At 51.6% G+C, this 17,984-nt stretch overlaps 1 protein-coding gene across 1 annotated transcript in view; it reads right to left on the bottom strand.

The window, feature by feature from the left end:
* The window catches only part of Map3k10 (mitogen-activated protein kinase kinase kinase 10), a 29,150-nt gene that overhangs the window by 1,358 nt on the left and 9,808 nt on the right, over positions 1 to 17,984 (bottom strand). The window contains exons 3-9 of the mRNA XM_045134091.1: positions 12,519 to 12,667; positions 11,897 to 12,072; positions 10,993 to 11,239; positions 5,472 to 5,588; positions 1,587 to 1,743; positions 1,395 to 1,507; positions 453 to 1,112 (exon numbers count right to left, since the gene is read on the bottom strand). Coding sequence (XP_044990026.1) covers positions 453 to 1,112; positions 1,395 to 1,507; positions 1,587 to 1,743; positions 5,472 to 5,588; positions 10,993 to 11,239; positions 11,897 to 12,072; positions 12,519 to 12,667 — 1,619 coding nt within the window. The remainder of the gene's footprint in view (positions 1 to 452; positions 1,113 to 1,394; positions 1,508 to 1,586; positions 1,744 to 5,471; positions 5,589 to 10,992; positions 11,240 to 11,896; positions 12,073 to 12,518; positions 12,668 to 17,984) is intronic.

The following is a 17,984-nucleotide window of genomic DNA, read 5'->3' as shown; positions in this document are numbered from 1 at the left end:
AAGACAACTGTGAGGCTGGGGCTGGAAGATGGCTTAGCGGTTAAGGTACTTGCCTGTGAAGGCTAACGATCTGGGTGGGTTCGGTTCCCCAGTACCCACATAAAGCCAGATGCACAAAGTGGTGCCTGCATCTGGAGTTTGCAATGGCTATTGGCCCTGGCGGGTTCCCTCTCTCTTTCTCTCTCTGTGTACAAATACATAAATAAATATATTTTAAAATGACAACGGTGGATATTCCCAGAGACATGGAGAAGCATCCTCCACACAGGAGCCACACACACCTCCTGCCGGCTCACCCTTAAGGCATTAGGTGGCCAGGGCTAGCTGTATCTGGTCTATCACTCTGGGGCCTGCAGTGTCTGCAGCAGGGTCCCGCAACCCCCGGGGTGCACGGGGCGGGAGGTGGAGGTGGGACGAAGGAGCCCCCGCTCTGGGGCTCGGGCCCCACTCACCCGGGCCCAGGAGCTCCACCGGTCCGCGCTGCCCCAGCGCCCCGTCCGAAGGCGTTCTCCGGTGTCCCCGGCTCACGGCGCGCGCGGCGGTGACGTGGGTGGGCGTGAGCGACTGTCGGGGGTCCCTCTTGAAGCTCTCGAGCTCCAGGTCCACCAGGGGGTTGCCGCCGGGCGCGGGGGCCGCGGGCGGCGGGGAGGGCGGCGGGGAGGGCGCGGCGGCCGCCGCCTCGTCGCTGTCGGAGCGCAGCAGGGAGCGCGTGGAGTTGCAGTCGGACACGGAGGACAGCGACGCCGCGGTGGCCGAGCTCGCCAGGCCCGGCGGGGGCCCCGGGCCCGCGGAGGACGCTCTCCCGGGCGGGCTGAGGCCCCGCGGGAAGCGGCCGGCGCGGGGGAAGAGCCCGTCCAGCCAGCGCCGCTGCTCCTCGTCCGCCCCGGCCCCGGCCGCCCGCGCCCCGGCCACGTCGGCGCCCAGGCCCACGGCGCCCAGCAGCGACGCGCAGCCCAGCAGGGCCAGGTCGCAGCGCCGCCGAGCGCAGGGCCCCGGGCGGGCGGGCGGCGGGGGCGGCTCCCAGGCGCCCGGGGAGGGCACGGAGAGGTAGGACGGGGTGGAGTAGGGGGACGGGGGCACGCTGCTGCCTCCCTCGGCCTCCGCGAACTCCTCTGTAACCGGAGGGGCGGAGAGGGGTCGTCACCGGGCCGCGGTGTCCCTCCCCCGACACCCTCCGAGTGCCCGGCAACCCCCCACGACCTGTCCACATGCCACTCCCGCGTCATTCCGCAGGCTTTCCCTAAATCCTTTGGGCCGGGGACCCCCTTGCTCCTGAGAATGACCTCATACCTCCAAGGGGCCTCCATCTCCTCTCCCAGGCTTGTCTGTCCAGTGTCCCCTTGGGCAGAACTTCTCCCGTACCCTCCCTTCCACAGGCACCCACATCCTCTTACCCATCTCATTGAGGCTGGCAAAGCCGGGGGCCATGGGGGTGTGCTTGGGGGACTTGCCGAGGTTGGGGGCACTGGAGGACCACTGCTTGCTTCCCTCCCCCAGGGCTTTGAGCCTGCAGGGGGCACAGCGAGATGGTGATCACCCTGGGCCTGGGGCAGGCACAGTGGCAGGGGGGCACTGCCCGCCAATACCTCTCTTCTCCTCCAGCCCGCTCCTTTTGCAAGGTAGAACTGGGGCCCCACGTCCGGCCCTTCTTCTTGCCTCCAACCAGTTCTTCTTTCTTTGGGGGCCCACTGCGGCTCCAGGTCCCACTGCCTCCGGTGCCACCACCACAGTCCACGGGAGTCACTGGGTGGACAGAAGTCAGTTTCTCAGTCTCCAAGTCCCTTCCCACCCACATCCCCCCTCCCCCCTCCTTGTGTAAGGGACCTTTCTTTTCCTTTTCCTTTTTCTTTTTCATTTCTTTTGTGTGTGTGTGTGTGTGTGTGTGTTTTATATTTTATTTTATATTTTTATTTATTTACTTATTTGAGAGAGAAAGAGGCAGAGAGAGAGAGAGAATGGGCATGCCAAGGCCTCCAGCCACTGCAAACAAACTCCAGACACATGTATCCCTTTATGCATCTGGCTTACATGGGACCTGGAGAATCGAACCGGGATCCTTTGGCTTTGCAGGCAAACCCCTTAACTGCTAAGCCATCTCTCCAGTCATTGTTTTGTGTTTTTGAGGTAGGGTCTCACTGTAGCCCAGGCTGACCTGAAATTCACTATGTAGTCTCAGGGTGGCCTTGAACTCACGGCGATCCTCCTACCTCTGCCTCCCAAGTGCTGGGGTTAAAGGCGTGCGCCACCACGCTGGGCTAAGGGACCTTTCTGGCTGCCACCAAGTCCCAGGCTTGCTGCAGTCCTCCCACACTCCCCACTGCAGTCAGGAGGAAGGCGGAGCTTAGCAGGGCATTTGTGATGCCCTGTTCCTGAGTGTCCCTGCCCTGCCTAGTCTCAACCCAAGTCTTTGGCCTTTATTCATCTGATACCAGACACAGAGCAGGTGTCTAACTCAAGGAAGCCGGGCATGGCGCACACCTTTAATCCCAGCACTCGGGAGACAGAGGTAGAAGATCACAGTGAGTCTCAGGCCACTCTGAGACTGCATAGTAAAGGCCAGGTCAGCCTGAGCTAGAGCAAGACCCTACCTAAAAAAAAAAAAAGCCATAGCTGGGGCCCGAGAGATGGCTTAGTAGTTAAGGCACATGCTTGCAAAGCCAAGTGACCCAGGTTCATTCCCCAGGACCCATGTATTCCCATTCTCTCTCTCCCCCCTCTGCCACTTTCATGTAAATAAATAAAATATTTTTAAAAAGGGGGGGGCAGGTGGAAGAATGGTTTAATGGTTAAGGTATTTTTCTGCACAGCCAAAGGACCCAGGTTTGATTCCCTATGACCCACGTTAGCCAGATGCACAAGGGGGTACATGCTTCTGGAGTTCATTTGCAGTGGCTGGAACCCTGACATGCCCATTCTCTCACTCCCTCTCTCTCTCTCTTCCTCTTTCTCTGTCAAATAAATAAAAATAAAATATTAAAATAAAAAAGAGGGCTGGCCAGGTATGGTGGCACACGCCTTTAACCCCAGCACTCGGGAGACAAAGGTAGAAGGATCGCTGTGAGTTCAAGGCCACCCTGAGACTACAGAGTGAATTCCAGGTCAGCCTGGGCTAGAGTGAGACCCTACCTCAAAAAACCAAATAATAATAATAAATAAAAGTAAAAATTAATTAATTCATTTAATTTAATTAAACTGGGCTGAGGAGATTGCTCAGTGGATAAACTGCTTGCTGTGTGATGCAACTAACTCTGAGAACTTGAGTTCAGATCCCTGCACGCCCCCGCACATAAAAAAATTTTAAAAAGAGGCTGGAGGGACAGCTTAGAGGTTAAGGCATTTGTCTGCAAAGCCAAATGACCCAAGTTCAATTCCCCAGGACCCATGTTAGCCAGATGCACAAGGGGGCACACGCATCTAGTGGTTTTTTTTTTTTTTGCTCACAGCCCCTGAAGATCTCCCTAATGCCATTTACAGTGCATCCAAGCTGAACATGGTGGTACGTGCCTATAATCCTAGCACTTGGGGTGGGGACAGGGCTGAGGCAGGAGGATCACAAATTTGAGGCCAAAATGGGCTATACAGTGAGTTCCAGGTCAATCTGATACATAGTGAGACGCTGTCTCAAAACAAACCCACAAACAAACAAAAGGTGGGGGTGTGGCTCAGTTGCTAAGTGCTTATCTAGTCTGTGCAAAGCCCTGGGCTTGGTGCCCAGCACCACACAAAACTGGGCATGGTGGCACACACCTGTAATACCATCACTCCAGAGGTAGGAGCAGGAGGTACTTGGCTGCATAATGAGTTTCAGGCCAGCATGGGCTACATGAGACTCAGTCTTGGGGGCAGGGAACAAGTCCCAAGGGTGGGGTGCAGCTCAGAGATGGAGCATTGCCTAAGAGGCTTAAGGCTCTGGGTTCCATCCTCAGCAATTCACACACAGCAACAAGGGCTGGGGGTGCCGAAAGAGGTAGAGGCATGCATGAGGCCTTGGACACTTCAAAAGATTATTAAAAAAAAAAAAAATCAGGCCGGAGAGATGACTCAGTGGTTAGAGGCATTTGCTTGCAAAGTCCAACAGCTCAGGTTTGATTCCTCAGTACCCACTTGAAGCCAGATGCACAAAGTAGTGCATGTATTTGGAGTTGGTTTTCAGTCACAGGATGCCCTTGTACACCCATTCTCTGTCTGTCTGTCTGTCTCTCTCTCTCTACTTGCAAATAAATTTTAAAAAATTATTTCAAAATCCCAGACTCCAGGCTGGAGAGATGGCTTAGTGGTTAAGGAACTTGCCTGCAAGGGTTAATGATCCAAGCTGATCCCCAGCACCCATGTAGAGCCAGATGCACAAAGTGGCACATACATCTAGAGTCATTTATAGTGGTTGGAGACCCTGGTGCACTCAATCTCTCTCTCTTTTCTCTCTCTGCTTGCAAATCAATAAATTAAAAATTTTTTAAATTAAAATAAAATAGAGCTGGAGAGATGACCCAGCGGTTAAAGTGCTTGTCTGCAGAGCCTAAAGACCCAGGTTCGATTCCTCACTACCTATGTATGCCACATGCACAAGGTGGCACATACATGTGGAATTCATTTGCAGTGGCTAGACGCCCTGGTGCACCCATTCTCTCTCACATTCACTTTGCCTCTTTCTGTCTCTCAAATAAATAAATAAAATATTTTAAAAATAAACAAAAAACCTTACCTTGGATCTTAAAGCCCTGTGTGTTCTGCCCTCTGTGGCCAAGGATATCCCATGCTCTCCCCTGTCCCTGTACTGCAGTCAAGCTGGCCTCTAGGCTAGAAAACATTCCACCCTCATTCCCAGTCTTTTGTCATAGCCGTTCGCCCTGGCAGGGACAGGTTCCTCTTCTCTGGGCATGCCACCTTCCTTCTTACCTACAAGGGCTCTGTTCAAACTGCATCTTCTCAGACAGGCCCTCCACAGCAGCCCTTGTCTGGGCTAAGAGGAGCCTAGGAGCTGATGCACACGTGTTTTCTATGTGTCTGCGAGGGTAGCCAGCTCTGCGTTTCAGTGAGCAGGGCGAAGCTGGATCGGCCCTCAGCCATGAGGGCGGCACCGCCCACTGCAGCCTAGGCCTGGACAGAAGTCAGAGTTCGTGGAAGGTGTTTGTGCCATGACTCGATCGGCCACAGACCATTTTGTGGTTCTTGGAACCTTGGGCTAAGGCTCTGGCCTTCCTTGGCCTCTGGCTTGCAGCGGGGGCATCCCGGACTTCCCAGCCCAGCCCCACGCTGTACTCCCCTGTGTGGCTTCGCTCCCTGTGGAGCCCTAACAGCCTCTACCTCTATGGTTGGTGCTGAGATAGGACACAAGGCCTCATGCACCTCAGTGTCTTGTCGTTTTATTCTCCTTGACCACTGCTGGGATCAGCCTGCTCTTGCCCCGGATGAGGATGAGGAGTGTCACGAATGTGCTTAGAGGGTTTGCTAGGGGCCGAGCAGGTACTTACAGCGAATGGCCCTCAGCCGGGGGATGACGCTGGGGCTGGCAGGCGGGCTGGCCCCGTCGGATCCTTTCCGCTTGTCCAGAGTTGGGGAGGCCTGTACTGTGATCTTGTGCTCGAAGCCTGCAAGGAGAAGGAGGCTTTGCTAAGCAAGTCCTACCACGGCTACCCTTTTCTGGAGACACACAGAAGGAATGACAACAGGGGTGGGCGCCATTTGTGTGATGCAGTGGCTCTGGAATGGGTTCCCCAGTCCTACCAGCATTAACAGTTTGGTGGGGTTCTCTTGGAAATGCAAATTCTTGGGCCTTTACTGAATTAGAAAGTTCAGAAATTTTACTGTGCCTGGTCTAAGATCAAGGCCTGAAGGACAAAACTGGGAACACATGAGCTGCAAGTGGTCTTGGAGAACTTGACATGTGGTGGATACAACCGAGGAAGCAGAATTTCATCTTTACTTATTTGTAATTAAGTTTACGTTTAACACAGACGCTTTATGTTGTTAAAGGTATTAACCCATGTCTGAAACAAGTGCTCTCTCTGGTTGATCCTAGACAAGTGCTCTACCTCTGAGCCACGCCCCCAGCCCCTCACTGTGGATCCTAGACAAGTGCTCTACCTCTGAGCCACGCCCCCAGCCCCTCACTGTGGATCTAGACAAGTGCTCTACCTCTGAGCCACGCTACCAGCCCCTCACTGTGGATCTAGACAAGTGCTCTACCTCTGAGCCACGCCCCCAGCCCCTCACTGTGGGTTCTAGACAAGTGCTCTACCTCTGAGCCACGCCCTCAGCCCCTCACTGTGGATCCTAGACAAGTGCTCTACCTCTGAGCCACGCCCCCAGCCCCTCACTGTGGATCCTAGACAAGTGCTCTACCTCTGAGCCAAGGCCCCAGCCCCTCACTGTGGATCCTAGACAACTGCTCTACCTCTGAGCCACGACCCCAGCCCCTCACTGTGGATTCTAGACAAGTGCTCCACCTCTGAGCCACGCCCCCAGCCCCTCACTATGGACTCTAGACAAGTGCTCTACCTCTGAGCTACAATCCCCAGTTCCTTTTTTACATGTAAGTGTGTAGATATTTGTGAATGCACATGCATTTAATTGTAGTGCCTAGAGTTTAATATTGGCTGTCTTCAGTCAGTCTCCATCTTGTATTTTGACAGTTTCTCTCACTGAACTTAGAGCTCATCAATTCAGCCAGAGTAGCTGACCAGAAAGCCCCAGACATCCTCCAGTCTCTGCTTCCTCAGTGCTGGGATCCTATGTACATTTTACCATGCCCAGCTTTAGTTTTTTGGGGAGGAGGTTTCACTATGTAGCTCCTACAGGTCTTGAACTCTCTATGTAACCCAGGCTGACCTTGAACTCATTCTTCTCTTGTTCCAGCCTCCTTAGTACTGACATTGCAGGTGGGTGCCATCACGCCCAACTTATATCAAATATCTCTTTGTGTGTGTGTATGTGTATACATGCTATTTTCATCTGGCTTTATATGGATTCTGAGGATCCAATCATTAGTTATCAGGCTTAAACAGCAAGCATTTTTAACCACTGAGCCATCTCTTTAGCCCCAATTCAAGTATTTTTTACAATTTGTGTGTGTGTATGTGTGTGTGTGTCTGCCTCTTTCTCTCTCCCAAATAAAAATATTTTTATGCAAGACAGCAAGAGAGAGAGAATTGGTGTGCCAGGGCATCCAACCACTGCAACAGAACTCCAGATGTGTGCACCATCTTGTGCACATGTGTGACCTTATGCACTTACATCAACTTGTGCGTCTGGATTACATGGGATCTGAAGAGTCAAACATGGGTCCTTAGTCTTTGCAGGCAATCGCCTTAACCTCTAAGCCATCTCTTCAGCCCTAAATAAAATATTGTCTTAAAAACATGCCAGATGTACAAGGTAAAACATGGGTCTGGAGTTTGTTTGTAGTGGCTAGAGGCCCTGGCATGCCTATTCTTTCTCTTTGCCTCTTCCTCTCTTTCAAATAAATAAATAAAGATTTGTGTGTATGTTGGGGTAGGGGTTGGGACCAGGGTCTCTTGCTCCTGCAAATACCAGACACTTGTGCCATATGAGGGTGACTTGGGAATTGAACTAACCTGGTCTCCAATTTGCAATGTAGAGGCTAGCCTTGAACTCCTGATCCTCCTATCTCAATCTCTCAAGGGCTAGGATTATAAGTATGTGCCACTATATGTGGCTTCTTTTTACTTTTTAAAATATATTTTATTTAGGGCTGGAGAGATGGCTTAGTGGTTAGAGCACTTGCCTACAAAGCCCAAGGACCAATGTTTGATCCTCAGGTCCCACATAAGCCAGACACACAAAAGGTGAGGAAAGTACAAGTTTGCACATGCCCACTAGGTGGGGAAAGTCTGGAGTTCAAATGCAGTGGCTGAGGCCCTGTGTACCAATTCTTTCTCTCTAAAAATAAAAATATTTATAGAGGCAGATAGAGTGAGTTCTGACATGCCAAGACTTCCTGCCACTGCAAACTCCAAACACATGTGCCATGTAGTGCATCTGGCTTTATGTAGGTACTGGGGAATCAAACCTGGGCCATCAGGACTTGCAAGCACCTTTAACTGCTGAGCTATCTCACAAGCCCTCTTTTTACTTTTTGTTAAAATAAATATTTTTAAATTTTTATTCATTTATTTATGAGAGAGAGAGAATGGGTATGCAAGGACTTCTAGCCACCACAAATGAACTCCAGATGCATGCACCACCATATGCATCTGGCTTATATGGGATCTGGGGAATCAAATCTGGGTCCATAGGCTTCACATGCCAGTACCTTAACCACTAACCCATCTTTCCAGCCTCCCCCTTTTTTTTTGAGGTATGGTTTCACTGTAGCTCAGTCTAACCTGGAATTCACTATGTAGTCTCAGGGTGGCTTTGAAGTCATGGAGATCCTTCTATCTCTGCCTCCCAAGTGCTGAGATTAAAGGCATGTGCCACCAAGCCCAGCACCAGCCCTTTTTACCTTTTTAATATGGCTGCTAGAATAAGTAAGGTTATATATTTCTACTGGCTGGTGCTATGGTAGGCCTGGCTCTGTAGCTTCTAAACTTACAGAAAGACATTATTTACCAAGGGGAAAGTTTTTTGATTTTTTGTTTGTTTGTTTTTGGAGGTAGGATCTCATTCTAGCCCAGGCTGACCTGGAATTCACTATGTAGTCTCAGGCTGGCCTTGAACTCATGGTGATCTTCCTACCTCTGCCTCCCAAGTGCTGGGATTAAAGGCATGTGCCACCACACCCATTTTTTTTTTTTTTTTTAATGTGAGACAGCAAGGAGAGAAAACTGGTGTGCCAGGGCCTCCAGGCACTGTAATAAATCCAGATGCATATCCCACCTTGTGCACATGTGCAACCTTGTACACCTGCATCTCCTTGTGCATCTGGATTACACAGGATCTAAAGAGTCGAACATGGGTCCTTCGCTTTGCAGGCAAACACCTTAACTGCTAAGCCATCTCTCCAGCCCACCAGGTTGTTTGTTTGTTTGTTTGTTAGTATTAAGGAAGTAGGGGATTGAATTTAGGGGCCTCTGAAGGCTAGCTATATGCTCTACCATTGAGTAATGTACCCAGAAATCCTCCAATTCAAATATTTGAAATAAGCTGGGCATGGTGGCACATGCCTTTAATCCCAGCATTTGGGAGGCACAGGTAGGAGGATCACTGTGAGTTCAAGGCCACCCTGAGACTACAAAGTGAATTCCAGGTCAGCCTGAGGTAGAATGAGACCCTACCTTGAAAAAACAACAAACAAACAAACAACAACAACAAAAACAAAAACAAAAAAAGTCTCACTAAATTGCTGACAAGTAGTATTTGAAAAGACATCAAGTCAACTCTGAATCAGATTAAAGCCTGAGATCCAACTCCTAGTAAGTTGATCTGCAAGAACCTGGCTCCTCTCACACCCCTTCTGTCAATGGGACCTCCTCTGGCCAGGATCTAAGAGCAAGGCTTGATAGCAGGTTATGTGGGAGTTGGAGAGCCATCGGTCTGGGGGCTCTTTAAAACAGTCTCTACCATACGTGGAGCCATAACTGATAAAGTCTGGCTCAAGGTTAATTTGTCAGCATCCTCTGTCAGAATAGCAGCAGCTGCAATATCCCAGGAGACCAGGGGGCCAACCAATGGCTACTGGGTCTACCTTCTTAGACAAGGAGGCCACTAGGCAATGCCATGGCCCCAGTCTTTGAGTTAGGATGCCCCCTTCTTTTCATACAGGTACAAGTGGAAGGATTTGGTTAAGTCTAGAAGCACCAGGGCAGGGGCTGATGTGAGAGCTGACTTTAGTTCTTAGAATGCGTGTTTCTCATGTTCAGTCCAATTCAAATCCAATTAAAACCATAGTTCAAGGCCAGCCTAAGACTATATAGTGAATTCTAGGTCAGCTTAGGCTAGAGTGAAAACTTACCTCAAAAAAAAAAGGTACTTGAGGATGGAGAGATAGCTCAGCAGTTAAGGTGCTTGGCTGCAAAGCCTGTCTCTCTCCCCTGCTTGAAAATAAATTTTAAATATATATATACACATACTTGAGAGCTGGATGCAGTGGCACATGCCCAAATCCCAGTACTTGGGGGTCTTTGGCAGATGTAGGGTGTGTGAGGGTCTCTAGTTTCTTTGGGGGTCATTAGATGAACAGTTTTTGGCCATTTCCTCTTTTTATTATTACTATTATTATTTAAGGAATTTTAAAATATTTTATTTGAGAGAGAGAGAGGGGCCAGTAGAGAGGGAATGGGTGCAACAAAGCCTCTAACCACTGCAAAGAGAGTCCAGATGCATGTGTAGCCGGCTTTATGTGGGTACTGAAGAATCAAACCTGGTTTGTTAGGTTTTGCAGGCAAGTGCTGTAACTGCTGAGCCATCTCTCCAACCCACAAGTATTTTTCTTTCTTTTGTTGCTTTGTTTTTCAAGGAAGGGTTTCGCTCTAGCCCAGGCTGACCTGGAATTTACTATGTAGCCTCAGGGTGGCCTCAAACTCACAGCAATACTCCTACCTCAGCCTCCCAAATACTGGGATTAAAGGAGCGCGCCACCACTCCTGGCTTACCTGGTTCATTTTCTATGTGATATGATGTGATTGGGGCTGGGGAGATGGCTCACTGGTTAAGGCACTTGCCTGCAAAACTTAGCGACCTGGGTTCCATTCCCCAATACACACATAAAGCCAGATACACAAAGTGGCGCATACATATGGAGTTCATTTGCAGTGGCTGGAGGCCATGGCGTGCACACACACACACTCTCTGTCGTCTCTTTGCTTGCAACTAAATGAATAAAATACTAACAAAAGAAAATGTGCTATGTATATCCCACATGGCAATGCTTAATGATAATAATAAAGGCTAGAGGGGCGGGGCTGCAGATCAGAGGCAGAGCACTCGGCCAGCAGGCACCAGGCCCCGGTGCACACCCACTTCAGAGGAGGGGAGCCCTCGCGGCAGCCTGGGGTGGGGCACTGGGGGACAGGGGTAGGGACACGTCGGTACCCGAGGGCAGGCTGATGTGGCTGCCGCCTTCCCGCAGCTTCAGCAGGCGGCTGCGCTTGAAGTTGCCCTTGCGCTTGCGCACTCTGGGCTTCTCCTGGCTCAGCTGGGACATGAGCAGGTGCAGCTCGCGCTCCACGATGTCCATCTCGCGCTCGGCCAGCTCCTGCTCCCGCCGCCTCAGCTGCTCCTCCTGGAAGCGCTGCTCCTGGGCGGCTCGCAGCAGCTCCTCCTCGCGGCTGCGCAGCTCCTGGGGGCGGGCCGGGGCCGGGGCTTAGCCGCAGGCCCTAGCCAGCACCCGTGGATGGGTCCGGGGGCTGGCTGGGCCTTCCTGGCTCCTAGCACAAGGGCACCCTGGGTTCACACTCCAGTTCACACTCTACTAGCCAAGCTGGGCGGCCAGGGTGGGGGCAGGTGGGGACTGACTGCTTAGAGAATTGTGTCTCCTCCTCCCCCATCTTGCTGAGTTCTCAGCTCTTCAGTTTAGTAAAGCAAATGATTTGTTAAACATCCACGAAAGCCAAGGGTTATGGGTCACTTCAAACATCCGCACAAGCAGAGACCAGTGCACCCCCGCACGCCCCACCATCTAACTTCAATAACGAATCTGCACTTGGCAATGGCACATCCCTTTCCTCTTCTGCTCTCCCCCGTCTCTCAATTTTTGCTACAGCATTTCAATGCCAACCCCAAAAGACATCATGCAATGCAGGGTCACCTGTAGGTACCTCATTACTGGATGCCTTTTTTTTTCCTCATAAATCCACCAGCAGGAAAAGCTGTCTTTTCTTAACATGCAAAAAAATACCCTGCATGGACCCAAAGGCTGGGCTTCAGGACAAGGAAGGGATTCGGAGCCGCCCAGGGAGCCTGCCCCAGCCCTTCCACCTCGTCCCCACGCCGTCACCTTCTCCTTGGTCCGGAGGTCGTCGAACATGTGCTGGATCTCCAGCTTCCAGTCCTCCTGCAGAGAGTGGAAGGACTCCAGAGGCATCTGGAACAGGGCAGACTGTTCGATGACTTCAAGCCGCTTCAAGATGCTGCCGAAACCTGGTCTCCCATGTGGGTTGGGGTCCCAGCATTCTGGGGTGGGAGGGGGAGGAACGGGGATAAGGGGTCAGCACCCATGTTCTGGGGGAGCTCACCTGCTCGGGGGAAGGAGGATTTCTGGAGACTGGGGTCAGACGGCTTCCTTGAAGCCAAGGGGAAGGGACTCAAAGCCAAGCTTCTTGTCACAGTAACATGTCCCAGTGAAACCCCAGGAGGGGAGCCTGGGGACCTGCTCAGAGGAGCAAGGTCGGGTGGGAACCTCAGTGCTCTGTGTGGCCTCAGGAGCTCTGGGCCTGTCCTGGAGAACCATAGAGCCATAATGATGGAGGTGATATCCACAGTTTACTGGGTTCCAGAGATTTCTCCAGGACTCATGGGCCCATCTGTGTACATGGACAGTGTGAAGGGGAGGTGTGGCCCAAGGGACCCTGTCCCCCTCCCCAAGCTAAGCCTACCCTCTCCACGGGGCCCTGGCTCACCCTCCAGTAGGCGGGCAAAGGGCTCGGGGCATGTGGAGGGGATGGGTAGCGTCAGCTTGTTCATGGCCACGCCATATGCCACGGCCAAGGCGTCGATTTCTCGGTAGGGAACCTCACCCGTCAGGAGCTCCCAGAGCAGCACCCCGAAGCTGCAGGTGAGGGAGAGGAAGGGGTGATGCTGCGGCCCACCCAATCCTCACCTACACCCTGGGCCTGCCACTAGGCCCAGGGGCTTTCCCTCACCCCCGTGTCCAGCCTGACCAACGAGGCCACAAGAACATGATTGACCTCCATGAGCCTGCTCTTTAAAAGAGGGGGCTAGCTGGGCATGGGGTACATGCCTTTAGTCCTTTAGTCCCAGCACTTGGGTGGCAAAGGTAGGAGGATTGCCACAAGTTCAAGGCCACCCTGTGACTCCATAGTGAATTCCAGGTCAACCTGGGCTAGAGTGATTCTACCTCGAAAAAAAAAAAATGGGCTGGCTCACAGATCCCTGTGTGCTCTGCCTATCTTCCTGACCCCTGCCTGAAAATCAGCAGTGGTACCCCAATAATGCCTACTGGGCAGACCTATCCTTTTATATTTTTCTTTGTTTCCTTTTATTATTATTGTTTTTTCTTAATATTTTATTTATGTAAGGGGGGGGAGAGGCAGATAGAGAGAGAATGGGTGCATCAGGGCCTCCAGCCACTGCAAATGAACTCCAGATACATGTACCACCTTGTGCATCTGGTGTACATGGATCCTCGGAAATCAAACCTGGGTCCTTAGGCTTCTCAGACAAGCACTCTAACCACTAAGCTATCTCTCCAGCCCATATTACTTTCACATGGATCCTCCTACCTCTGCCTCCTGAGTGCTGGGATTAAAGTCACACGCCACCATGCCCGGCTTATTGTTGTTATTATTTTTAATTAACTTATTTTTTTGAGAGACAGAATATGGGTGTGCCAGGGCCTCCAGCCACTGCAGATGAACTCCAGACGCATGTGCCACCTTGTGCATCTGGCTTATATGGGCACTGGGGAATCGAACCTGAGTCTTTCAGTGTAGTAGGTAATTGCCTTAACCACTAAGCCATCCCTCCAGCCCTAAACTATTTTTTTTAATACACATAAAACACTTGCTCCAGCCTTAGGCACTGGGCTAGGCACTTTTAGCAACCCTCACAGAAGATATCAGTACGGGCGCCATTCTCCATCAGCAGATGCAGGTACAGGTCAAGAGGTCAAAGTGCTCACCCCAAGTCACACCACCTGTGAGCGGTGGATCCCTGTTTGGACTCAGGTGTGCGTGATGCCCACAACAGCAGCTGTAATGGCTACACAGGTCCACAGCACCCTTCACTGCCGACTGGTCAACAGCCCGTGCGGCGTCTGCTGCTCCCAGCTTATCAAGTGCCTACTGTGAGCTTTGCCCGAACCTAGGCACTAGAACAGGGTGGACCGCCACTGCCCTCCTCATGCAGCTGACAGCCTCCCCTCTCTCCTCCAGCGCAGCACTGGTGAGACTGACTCGGCTCATGCCCCACCCTGCTTTGCAGCTAAGTGAATCCACCGGACTCGCAAGAAGTGGCTCCTAGGAGGTGTTCCTAATGAAAAGGGGTGTCCCCTTTTCCTCCTTCCCACTGGTCCTACTGGTTGGAACATGGGCATAAAATCTGGATTTAAGCAGCCATTTTGGATTAAGAGGTGAACTTGGGAGTTTGGCTGGTGGCGCACCCCTTTAATCCCAGCACTCAGGAGACCAAGGTAGGAGGATTGCTGTAGATTCCAGGCTAGCCTTGGCTAGAGCACAACCCTACAAAAAAATAAAAAATAAAAAAAAAAGGACTAGAGAAATGGCTTAACAGTTAAGGGGTTTGCCTGAGAAGTCTAAGGACCCAGATTTGATTCCTCAGTACCCATGTAAGCCAGATGCACAAGGGGGTGCATGTGTCTGGAGTTTGTTTGCAGTGGCTGGAGGCCCTGGTACACCCGTTCTTTATCTATTTGCCTCTCTATATCTTTCTCCCTCAAATAAATAAAACTATTTTTTTAACTTATTTGAGAGCGACAGACAGGGACAGAAAGAGGCAGAGAGAGAGAGAGAGAGAGGGAGGGAGGGAGAATGGGCGTGCCAGGGCCTCCAGTCACTGCAAATGAATTCCAGACACGTGCACCCCCTTGTGCATCTGGCTAACGTGGGTCCTGGGGAATTGAGCCTCAAACCGGGGTCCTTAGGCTTCACAGGCAAGAGCTTAACCACTGAGCCATCTCTCCAGCCCAAACAAAACTATTTTTAAAGCTGGATGTGGTGGTGCATACCTTCAGCACTTGGGAGGCAGAGGCAGGAGGATTGCCCTGAGTTCAAGACCAGCCTGAGACTACATAGCAAATTCCAGGTCAGCTTGGGCTATAGTAAGACACTACCTCAAAAAAAAAAAAAACAAAAAAAAATTTTTTTTAATTTTAACGTAATTATTTGTGGGGTGTGGTGGTGCACACCTTTAATCCCAGCACTGGGGAGACAGAGGTAGGAGGATCGCCATGAGTTCAGGGCCACCCTGAGACTACATAGTGAATTCCAAGTCAGCCTGGACTAAAGTGAGACTCTACCTCAAAAAACTGAAGCAAGCAAACATGTAAACAACAACAACAACAACAACAAAAAACAAAAACCCGTGAGCTCAGGGATAGGGTTTGTGTTTGAACCCTCATTAATAAAATCCTGTCACACTACCTCAAAAAAAAAAAAAAAAAAAAAAAAACACATACGTGCGTTAGGAGTGGAAGCCATTCCAGGAGGAGGAAAACACAGTGGATTTTCAACTGGAGTCAGCATGCTCCCCATCACGCCTGTGTCCCTGGAAACTACGATAGGGTGTTTTGATTGTCACAGGGACTGAAGAGAGGTGGCTGGGAGCCACGGATATTTGATGTCCTGAGAAGTAAGGGGCAGTACCACACAAGGAAGAGTTATGCTGCCCGTGACAGCACCTTACTGAGAACCCAGACCAGACGGGGCCTGTGCCACTGGAACACAATCTGTCCTCAGCCTTCTACGAGAACAGAAACTTGCGTTTTTCTTCTTTGCAGTTGAAATACATTTGGCGCTATAAATGATCACTCTGCCACAGCTTCTCCAAAGGGATGTTCTGCTCTAAGCCAATCCTGAAACTCCCTGATTTGTTTTTGCCCCAAACTAGTTAACTTGCTGCATAGTAAATGTGGAACTTCAGCTGGGGACTGATGGAAGTCAATGGGGATACCTGAGTTTGACTCCAATCAAGTTTAAGGTCCTGCGTTGAAAAGTTCACTGGGTGTTGTGGACCAGGCCTATAATCCCAGCTACTCTGAGGCTGAGGTAAGAGGATCTCAAATTCAAGGTCAGCCTGGGCAAGTTGGTGAGACCCTGTATCAAAATCAACAGTAAATGCTGGGCGTGGTGGCGCATGCTTTTAATCCCGGCACTCGGGAGGCAGAGGTAGGAGGATCCCTGTGAGTTCGAGGCCACCCTGAGACTCCATAGTGACTTCCAGGTCAGCCTGGGCTAGAGTGAGACCCTACCTCAAAAAACCCAAAAATAAATAAATAAATAAACAGTAAAAAGAAGACTGGGGGCAGGGCTCAGCCTTAGAGCTTGTCTAGAGTCCACAGTGAGGGGCTGGGGGTGTGGCTCAGAGGTAGAGCACTTGTCTAGAGTCCACAGTGAGGGGCTGGGGGCGTGGCTCAGAGGTGGAGCCCTTGTCTAGGATCCACAGTGAGGGGCTGGGGGCGTGACTCAGAGGTAGAGCCCTTGTCTAGGATCCACAGTGAGGGGCTGGGGGCGTGGCTCAGAGGTAGAGCACTTGTCTAGGATCCACAGTGAGGGGCTGGGGGCGTGGCTCGGAGGTACAGCACTTGTCTAGAGTCCACAGTGAGGGGCTGGGGGCGTGGCTCAGAGGTAGAGCACTTGTCTAGAACCCACAGTGAGGGGCTGGGGGCGTGGCTCAGAGGTAGAGCACTTGTCTAGGATCCACAGTGAGAGGCTGGGGACGTGACTCAGAGGTAGAGCCCTTGTCTAGGATCCACAGTGAGGGGCTGGGGGTGTGGCTCAGAGGTAGAGCCCTTGTCTAGGATCCACAGTGAGGGGCTGGGGGCGTGGCTCAGAGGTAGAACACTTGTCTAGATCCACAGTGAGGGGCTGGGGGCGTGGCTCAGAGGTAGAGCACTTGTCTAGAATCCACAGTGAGGGGCTGGGGGTGTGGCTCAGAGGTAGAGCACTTGTCTAGAGTCCACAGTGAGGGGCTGGGGGTGTGGCTCAGAGGTAGAGCACTTGTCTAGATCCACAGTGAGGGGCTGGGGTGTGGCTCAGAGGTAGAGCACTTGTCTAGAACCCACAGTGAGGGGCTGGGGGCGTGGCTCAGAGGTAGAGCACTTGTCTAGAGTCCACAGTGAGGGGCTGGGGGCGTGGCTCAGAGGTAGAGCCCTTGTCTAGAATCCACAGTGAGGGGCTGGGGGCGTGGCTCAGAGGCTGGGGGCGTGGCTCAGAGGTAGAGCCCTTGTCTAGGATCCACAGTGAGGGGCTGGCTCGGAGGTACAGCACTTGTCTAGAACCCACAGTGAGGGGCTGGGGGCGTGGCTCAGCAGCATAGTGCTTACTCCGTATGTCTAATGCTCTAGTTTCAATGCCTAACATGGCAAAAGGAAAAAGCTTCTTTTGACACCATTAGCTTACTGTCACCTTATTGGCCTCCTGCCAGTACTCCTGTCTCCTAAGATCCAGATTCCACCCCACAGCCAAAGGAGCTTTGCACAAGCTAAACCAGATCATGCCATTCATAAGCCCCCCCCCCAGCTCTGCCACCTTTCCTACCCCCTGCTCTAATCAGTCTGCAACATCCTCACTCCAGCCCCTCCTTTGTGGCACCCAGAAAGCTCAGCTGGCTCCCTGTCACTCACCTCAGCTCTTGTGCCATTTGCCAGGAAAGCCTTCTTCAAACCAGTTCCTGGGCCCCAAATGCTTCCCTGCCCACTCCTACCTCTTCATGCAGTCTAACACTTTCTCTGACTTTGAAAAATTATTTTACGGTTTTCTTAAGAACGGCTCCAGGACTAGAGAGATGGCTCAGCAGTTAAAGACATTCTTTGCAAAGCCTGATGGCCTGGGTTCAACTCTCTAGTAGCCATGTAAAGCCAGATACACAAAGTGGCACATGTGTGTGGAGTTCGTTTACAGTGGCAAGTGGCTTTGGTGGGCCTATTCTCTCCTTCCCTCTCTCTTTTTCTGCTTGGAAAGAAATCCTTTAGGGCTGAGGATGTAGTTCATTTGGTAGAGTGCTTGCCTACCATGCACAAAACCCTGGGTCTGATAACCAGGACACCATAAACCAGGTGTGGTGGCACACACTTGTAATCTCGGCACTTAGGAGACAGAGGCAGGAGTTTGAGGTTGGGCTGAGGGATGGCTCAGTGATTAAAGGCGCTTGCATGTAAAGCCTGCCAG

Source organism: Jaculus jaculus, chromosome 14 (genome assembly GCF_020740685.1).
Source record: "Jaculus jaculus isolate mJacJac1 chromosome 14, mJacJac1.mat.Y.cur, whole genome shotgun sequence".
NCBI lineage: Eukaryota > Metazoa > Chordata > Mammalia > Rodentia > Dipodidae > Jaculus > Jaculus jaculus.
The sequence above is the reverse complement of the archived record's forward strand: the minus strand, read 5'-3'. Positions and strand labels throughout refer to the sequence as shown.